We start from the raw sequence: 7,500 nt of genomic DNA, 5'->3' as shown, positions 1-7,500 counted from the left end.
TAAATGCAATAACAAAGTAATATATTATTCAATTCATATCTGAATTCGAAAAAAAAAATCATATGAAATATAAATTTTAATATTAAAAAAACAATGTAACTCAATTTTAAATAAGAAAATTTAGACCGATTCAATTTACATTTAAGAAAATAAAGATCTAATTAAAAATCAAATAAAACGAAAAATTCCAAAATATTAATCAAATCAAAATACCTGTTTTAATACCAATTTAAGCAAAAAAAAAAATCGAAACTTAACACACGAAAAAAAACATCAACAAAACAAATGAAACCAAAACAAAGACACGTGCTTACCTGGATTGCAAGGACACTGGCCCGTGAAAGGATCGCACGTGGCACTCGAGGAGCCTTCGGGGTGGCACTGGCACGCGGGGCAGCCCTCGTTCACCCCCCCGTGGCCGCTCTGGGGAGGGGGAGGGGGGAGGGGTGACGGGGCGAGGAAGAAAAGTTTCCTGCGTTTTTGTTTTGTTTGTTATTGTTTCTTTGTTTGGTGGTTGTTTGTTGTGTTTGTTTGTTTTTGTTATGTTATTGAATTCTTTCTTTTCTTCTTATGTCATGTTTATTTTTCTCTTGTTTAATGGCATTTATTCCTTTTTCTCATGGATAAAAGATACAAATGTTTTTTTTTCTCTCTCTTTGTTTGCGTGCATGTAAGTTAAGACTATTCATGTTTATATATATATATATATATATATATATATATATATATATATATATATATATATATATATATATATATATATATCACCGAATGGCAAGTAAATAAATTAATTGAAAAAAAACATTAAGTAAAACAGAATAAGATGGAGTTAAAGAGAGGAGAGACAGGCGACTCTCTCTCTCTCTCTCTCTATCTATCTATCTATCTTCTATTCTTCTCTGTCCTATCTGTCTTGTCTATCTGTTTCTTCTATCTGTTCCCTATCTTCTATCCCATTCTGTCCTTTTTCTATCTGTCTTCCTATCTGTCTATCTGTTTTATCTATCTGTCTATCTCTCGTCTATCTATCTGTCTATCTTATCTGTCGTATCTATCTGTCTATCTATTTGTCTATCTATCTGTCTATCTATCTGTCTATCTATCTATCTGATCTATCTATCTATCTCTCTGTCTGTCTATCTATCTATCTTTCTCACTCTCACTCTCACTACAGACATGAACTACAAACAGTGGGACTCTAGAAGAGGAACCCCGCTGGCACTCACGATACACCGGTCGCACTGGCGCCCCGTGTAGAGGCTCTGGCACTGGCACTGGCCGCTCTCGGGGTCGCACTGGCCCGCCGCGGAGCCCCTGGGGTGGCACCCGCACCTGATGCACTGGCCCCTGGGGTGGCAGAGCAGGAGGTGAGGAGAAGGGCAATGACGAGTTGGATAATGAGTAGGGTAATGAGATGGATAATGAGGATAAGGATAATGAGCAGGATAAGGATAATGGGAAGGATAATGAATAGAATAATGAGGATAATGAGAAGGATGAGGACAATGAGATGGATAATGAGTAGGATAAGGACAATGAGGATAAGGAGAAGGATAATATAAAGGATAATGAGAAGGAAAATGAGAAGGAAGAGAAGGAAGGGAAAGGATTATGATAATGACCATTAATGATAATAATAATAAAGATAATGATAATGTTAAGGATGAGGATAAGGATAATGAATATCATAATGATCATTAATAATGATAATGATATTAAAGTTAATGATTATACTAAAGAAAATGATATATTGAAGATAATGATAATAATAAAGATGATATTAATGATAAATATAAATATATCGATAAGGATAATGATAAGGATGAGGATAAATAAAAAAATTATGTGATAAATCGTACACAAGAAAAAAAATTGAAGAAGGAGGAGGAGGAGGAGGAAGAAGGAAGAGAGGAGGAGGAGGAGGAGGAGGAGGAGGAGGAGGAGGAGGAGGAGGAGGAGGAGGAGGAGGAGGAGGAGGAGGAGGAGGAGGAAGGAGGAGAGAGGAGGAGGAGGAGGAGGAGGAGGAGGAGGAGGAGGAGGAGGAGGAGGAGGAGGAGGAGGAGAAGAAGAAGAAGAAGAAGAAGAAGAAGAAGAAGAAGAAGAAGAAGAAGAAGAAGAAGAAGAGAAGAAAGAAAGAAAAAAAAGAAAAAAGAAAGAAAGAAAGAAAGAAAGAGAAGAGAAGAGAAAAGCGAAAAGAAAAGAAAGAAAAAGAAAAGAGAGAGAGAAAAGAAAAACGAAAACAAAAACAGAGCACATGAAAAAAGCGTGTCCCGGCAGAGTGCCAGTGCCTGACCTCTTGGGATCCCCGTAGTGGTTTTCCTTGCACCGCTCGCAGTGCCAGCCCGCCGTGTTGCCGACGCACTTGAGGCACTCGCCCGTCTGCCGGTCACAGTTATTCGTCTGGCGGAAGTCCAAGTTGCCGTTGCACTCGCACGGCTGGCAGAAGTTGCCGGGCACCAGCGGGTTGCCAAAGTACCCGTCGGCGCAGCTGGAGAGAGAGAGAAAAAAAAATTGAGGGTTGGTGTTGAATCGGATTTTGCTTTTGATGTCAAATTATTATTTTGTTATTTTTACTATTGTTATTATTATTATTTGATTGATAAGGGAGGTGGTGGGGGTGATGGGGAGAGGGAGGGGGTGATGGGGAGAGGGAGGGGGTGATGGGGGAGGAGGGGGAGGAAGGAGGATGTTAATAAGGGTTGTTTGAATATTCCTTTTTTTTAAGTCCACGTTGTGACATAATAACTTTTATTATTCGTTGTTATGGACAAAGTACTTATAGAATGTACCGAATTCAACAGAAGGTTCGCACAAATCCTAAGGCAAAAGTAACATCAATAATGTCTTTTATTTTCCTACCAACGTCATAATGAAATAACAAAAATGTATTGAATCGCATTAATTAACTACACAAAAAATGTAATCAAATGAGCAAGCAGATGAAAGGTATACGACTAAGTAAACAAAAAAAAACAAATGCATAGTAAATAAAGAGATGAGCAAACAGATGAGAAACAAACAGCCGAATTAACAAACATATTAATAACTAGCCAAATAGAATAGAATTCGTAATAAATTCACAATTGATAAAAAAAAATACTAAATCAACCTATGAATCGATAGACAAATAGACAGAAAGACAAGGAGCAGCAAAGGCCCCGCCCTACGTCTCGCATCTGGGGCCCTCGTACCCGGCGGGGCACTGGCACTTGTACCCGCCGAGGTCCAGGTCGGGCACGCAGCGGGGCGTGAAGTGGTTGGCACCGAGGGCCAGGGGGCACGCGCACGGCTGGCATGCGTCGGGCGTGCCACGGGCGGGGTCGCCGAAGTAGCCGGCCTTGCAGCGCTCGCAGTGCACGCCCACGGTGTTGTGTTGGCACTCCTGGGGACGGGCGGGGGGGGGGGGGGTTAGAATGAGTGTTGCTCGTTTCTTCTCTGATGTTAAGAGTGTCTCTCAATCTTTCTTTCTCTCCTGAAGACTCATCACAGGCAAGTCTTATCATTAAATCATCATATTTCATCACTTATCTCTTTCTACTCATCACTCATTTCCACATTCACTCCTCATGACTCATGACTCCTCATCCCTCAACACTCAGTCCTCACACTCAACATTCACTCATCATCATCCACCCGTCACCACTCATTTCTCACTCATCCCTCACACTCAACATTCACTCATGACCACTCATCGCTCATCTCTCGCACTCAGCACTCACCACCTCGCTATCCCTCTCATTCATTCTCATTCTTCATCTCTCATTCCTCTCACTCATCCCTCACTCCTAACACTCACCACTCATTCCTCAATTTTAAAACACAATAAACAGATAGCCATAATTTAACTGACCTCACAAGAGCTTGCACTTACTCACACGCACTCTCTCACTCACACACACACACACACACTCACACTTAATCAGAATCTCTATCCTTATCTTAATCCTTCTTATCATTATCCTCCTCATCCTCCTCATTCTCATCATGATCACTGACCCCGCAGGCGCCCGTGAAGGGGTCGCACGCATCCACGTGGCCGTTGCATTCGCACTTCCTGCACTCGCCGCCGAAGATGGTGTTGTTGACGCGCCGATACCCAGGCTCGCACGACTCGCAGGAGAGGCCGGAATACCCTGCGGGGAGGTGTGTGGTATGCTGGGGTCAGAGGGAGGGGGGTATGTGGTGTGTTGGGGTCACAGGCAGGGGGATATGAAGAGGGTTTTTTGTGGGCGGGGGCGTTTTGTTGTTGTTGTTGTTGTTTTGGGAGGTATGACATTTTATCACGGGGAGGCGGGCCTATTAAGGATTTTTGTATTGTTATATATACACATATATATTTCTTCCCCTTTAAGGTTACAGGAGGGGTAGGATCTCAAAAATTACTGTTGGTTTATTCCGATTTTTGGCATTAGAAGCAGAAGACGCAGACCGACTCACCCGGGGGACAGTTGCACCTCTCCACGGCCCCCGTCACGAGGGTCGCCGTGCCCTCCTTGCCGTACTCAAGGATGACGTCGTGAAGGCTGGTCGGGAGAGGGGGAGGGAGGGAGAAGGAGAGAGAAATTAAGGATACGTGTTACCAACTCGAAAGACAATGGTATAGTGATACAAACGTACTGGGGGAGAGGGAAGGAGGAATTAATAATACATATTACACATTGGTACAATGGTATAATCGTACTGAGTGTATAACCTTCTAAAACAGTGGTTCTGAACCTTTTTGGAATCACAGACCACTATTACAATCTGGTGAAAGCTACTGAGACTTGATTGTCTCATAAATACATAAAATACACAAAGTATCATTAAGATTTAAAGTAAACAATAAAAAACACGGACCCCAGAAACTCATCTTAAGAATCCCTTATCTAGAGAGACAATAGTGTTGTTATTGTTATTTTTGTTATTGTTAGCATTTCTTGTCTGTGTTTTGGTCATGTAAAGATTTTTCATTATATCTTTCACTTCTTTCTTTATCTATTTTAATTAATTTATTTGTTTTCTAATAAAATTAAAAGTGCGAAAAGTATGGCCACCAAATTTGCACACATATGAGATATCTCGCGGTGACGGAACTATAAGTGAATCAACGAATAAGATCGGACACAAAATAAAAGCAATTCATTACTATTCCCAGCAACAAGAACCTATTCAAATATAAATTACGGCATATTTTTTTTTCCTTTATGAACAAATCTTTCGTTTTTTTCGAGGCAAGTCAAATGCCATTGTTGTGTTTATTACGCCATTTCCACAAGAAATTCCAAAGATTTGCGGACTTAATTTTTAAAAAATTAAATCTAATCGCCGTAAGTCATTCAAAACAGTGACATTTTAAAGCTACGCATTTTAGATGCGATCGAAGAAATTCACGCTTTGTTCTGGATCCAAAACATTTATTGAGACTTTGTTCTTTGTTAAGAAACACTGAATTTTATCTTTTATTTGCGATTAACTGTTTTTGACTAATTCCTCAATCTGGACGGTGTGGCATTCAACCCAGGAAAACTTTTAAAAAAAAATGAATTACACACGACTCGAACGCATTTGATATTTTTGAAATGGGGGGGATGTTAAAAAAAATATTATGAACGTGGTCAAAATATAAATTTCTTGGTTCAGCAAAGTACTTACTTCTCATATCAAAAACATTTAAATTCAGCTTTGAGTTAGAGATATCAAAATTTCGTCCTCTTCCCAAAATCATTTATTCTGGAAATATTAGAATTGGTTCTCGATTCTAAACGTATCGATCTTAAAGGACATTCAAATTCGCGCTCATGTTTCAGAAACCACCCTAAGTTCGTTCAGTGCAAAGCTGAAAACGTTTGAACCCTTTATTTTTCCGCTTGGTCAATCTCACACACACACACCCCTCGATCTGGTAACCAGCGCCCGACACGTTTGGAAAGATAGAAAGAAAAATAAAGTATATTTCAAACAGTTTTTAGACTTGATGAAAAAGACAGACAAAGAATCAGTTCTTTTCTCAAGGAAAACATTTCGATTTCTCTTTCATCTTTTGGATCGTGATTCTCACTCCCTCGACTTGCAGTAAATCGGCCGCCGCCACACAAATCACAAAAGGCAATTAAGAAAATGCTTTAGACTCATCAAAAAAATTAACTTCAAACATTTGGACTCTTTTGCTTACCGACGAGGACTCACATACCCTTGATTTGGACGTTGTAGTTTTCAAAAGTATATTCTAGACGGTTTCTAAACGTTAACAATTAGTCTGACATAGTTATAACTTAGGAAACATCTCAGTTTCTTTTCTGTTTTAGTCAATGAATTATAACTCACCATTTTTTTTTTACTTTCTTTTTTCTATTTTTGTTTAATAAAACCCCTAAGTCCTAACTTCTAAGCCCTAAACCTCTCCCCAGTTTCCAGCAAAAGGCCTCGTAACTCACACGCCCTCGACCTGCACGGTGTGGTATCGAGCTCGGATCATGAGGCTCTCCATCGAACTCAGGATCTCCATCATCTGCCTCCTGGTGACGGCCTCCCCGCGGTAGGACTTCGACTGGGTCTTCGAGGTGATGTCAGTGATGTCCTGAAACGAGGGAAATGCCGTAGGAGGGTTTAAATAAGCACGAGGGTACACTGTGGTCTTGTAAGAAGGTTAGGAGAGATGGCGTCGGTGAATAAATATATCTGCATCTCTTCATCTTTTAAAATGTCTATTTTTCTTATTTTCGTTTCTTCATTATTTAGCACTCTTACTCGTCAATCAGTTGCGTCCCATTCCCATGCCACAGCGATACAAACATACAGGCAATCTGATATACACATCCACAATATCTTAAACGAAAAACACCACTCATTTCAACTTTAAAGAATCATGAACTAACCCACAAAACCAACAAGATTCCAAGACATAAATAAAAATCTTTTCAATAAAAAAAACTAACTGAAATTCAACACATACATGACACAAAACCGAAACTGAAATACAAGAAGCCGCCTCACCTTCGGGAAGTGGAACCAGTCGTGCTCGTAGAAAGGGATTTCCAGCGTGGCTTTTCGGCCTCTGTGCGCGTTGTCCCCGTAGGCTATGCGGTATCCGGCGCCCTGGGGGACACGGCAAGGGAAACAAGAGTGTGCGAATGTATACTACGTAAGGATGAGAATAATGTATGGATGAATAAGACGTCGGGATGAAAATAATGTAAGGATGAATGATACGTCGGTGTGATAACAGCAGCGTACGAGTACAAATGAAAATGACAAAAAACAACGTTCCAAACAACACACCTTTTTAAAAACAAAATAGCCAAATAGATGAATAAATAAGATGTTAAAAAAATATATATATTTTGAAGACGAACCTCGATAATGACGTCAGGGCAGCGCGTGGGCCTTCCGGAGGTGTCTCCTCTGAGGCGGACCCAAGACACCTTCACCGTCAGCGTCTGCCCGTAGGAGGTCATCCTGGGGGAGAGGACTGGCGTTATTGTCCTTCTTTTGGTTTGTTTCTGCTTTGTTTGTCCTTGC

The 7,500-nt window shown here is 40.6% G+C and overlaps 1 protein-coding gene across 1 annotated transcript in view; it reads right to left on the bottom strand.

The window, feature by feature from the left end:
* The window catches only part of LOC119580744 (laminin subunit alpha-1-like), a 125,353-nt gene that overhangs the window by 108,998 nt on the left and 8,855 nt on the right, over positions 1-7,500 (bottom strand). Inside the window, exons 10-18 of the mRNA XM_037928839.1 lie at positions 7,335-7,437; positions 6,976-7,077; positions 6,417-6,559; positions 4,438-4,523; positions 3,997-4,133; positions 3,168-3,382; positions 2,294-2,488; positions 1,227-1,347; positions 315-423 (exon numbers count right to left, since the gene is read on the bottom strand). Coding sequence (XP_037784767.1) covers positions 315-423; positions 1,227-1,347; positions 2,294-2,488; positions 3,168-3,382; positions 3,997-4,133; positions 4,438-4,523; positions 6,417-6,559; positions 6,976-7,077; positions 7,335-7,437 — 1,211 coding nt within the window. The remainder of the gene's footprint in view (positions 1-314; positions 424-1,226; positions 1,348-2,293; positions 2,489-3,167; positions 3,383-3,996; positions 4,134-4,437; positions 4,524-6,416; positions 6,560-6,975; positions 7,078-7,334; positions 7,438-7,500) is intronic.

This window comes from Penaeus monodon, chromosome 14, assembly GCF_015228065.2.
Source record: "Penaeus monodon isolate SGIC_2016 chromosome 14, NSTDA_Pmon_1, whole genome shotgun sequence".
NCBI lineage: Eukaryota > Metazoa > Arthropoda > Malacostraca > Decapoda > Penaeidae > Penaeus > Penaeus monodon.
The sequence above is the reverse complement of the archived record's forward strand: the minus strand, read 5'-3'. Positions and strand labels throughout refer to the sequence as shown.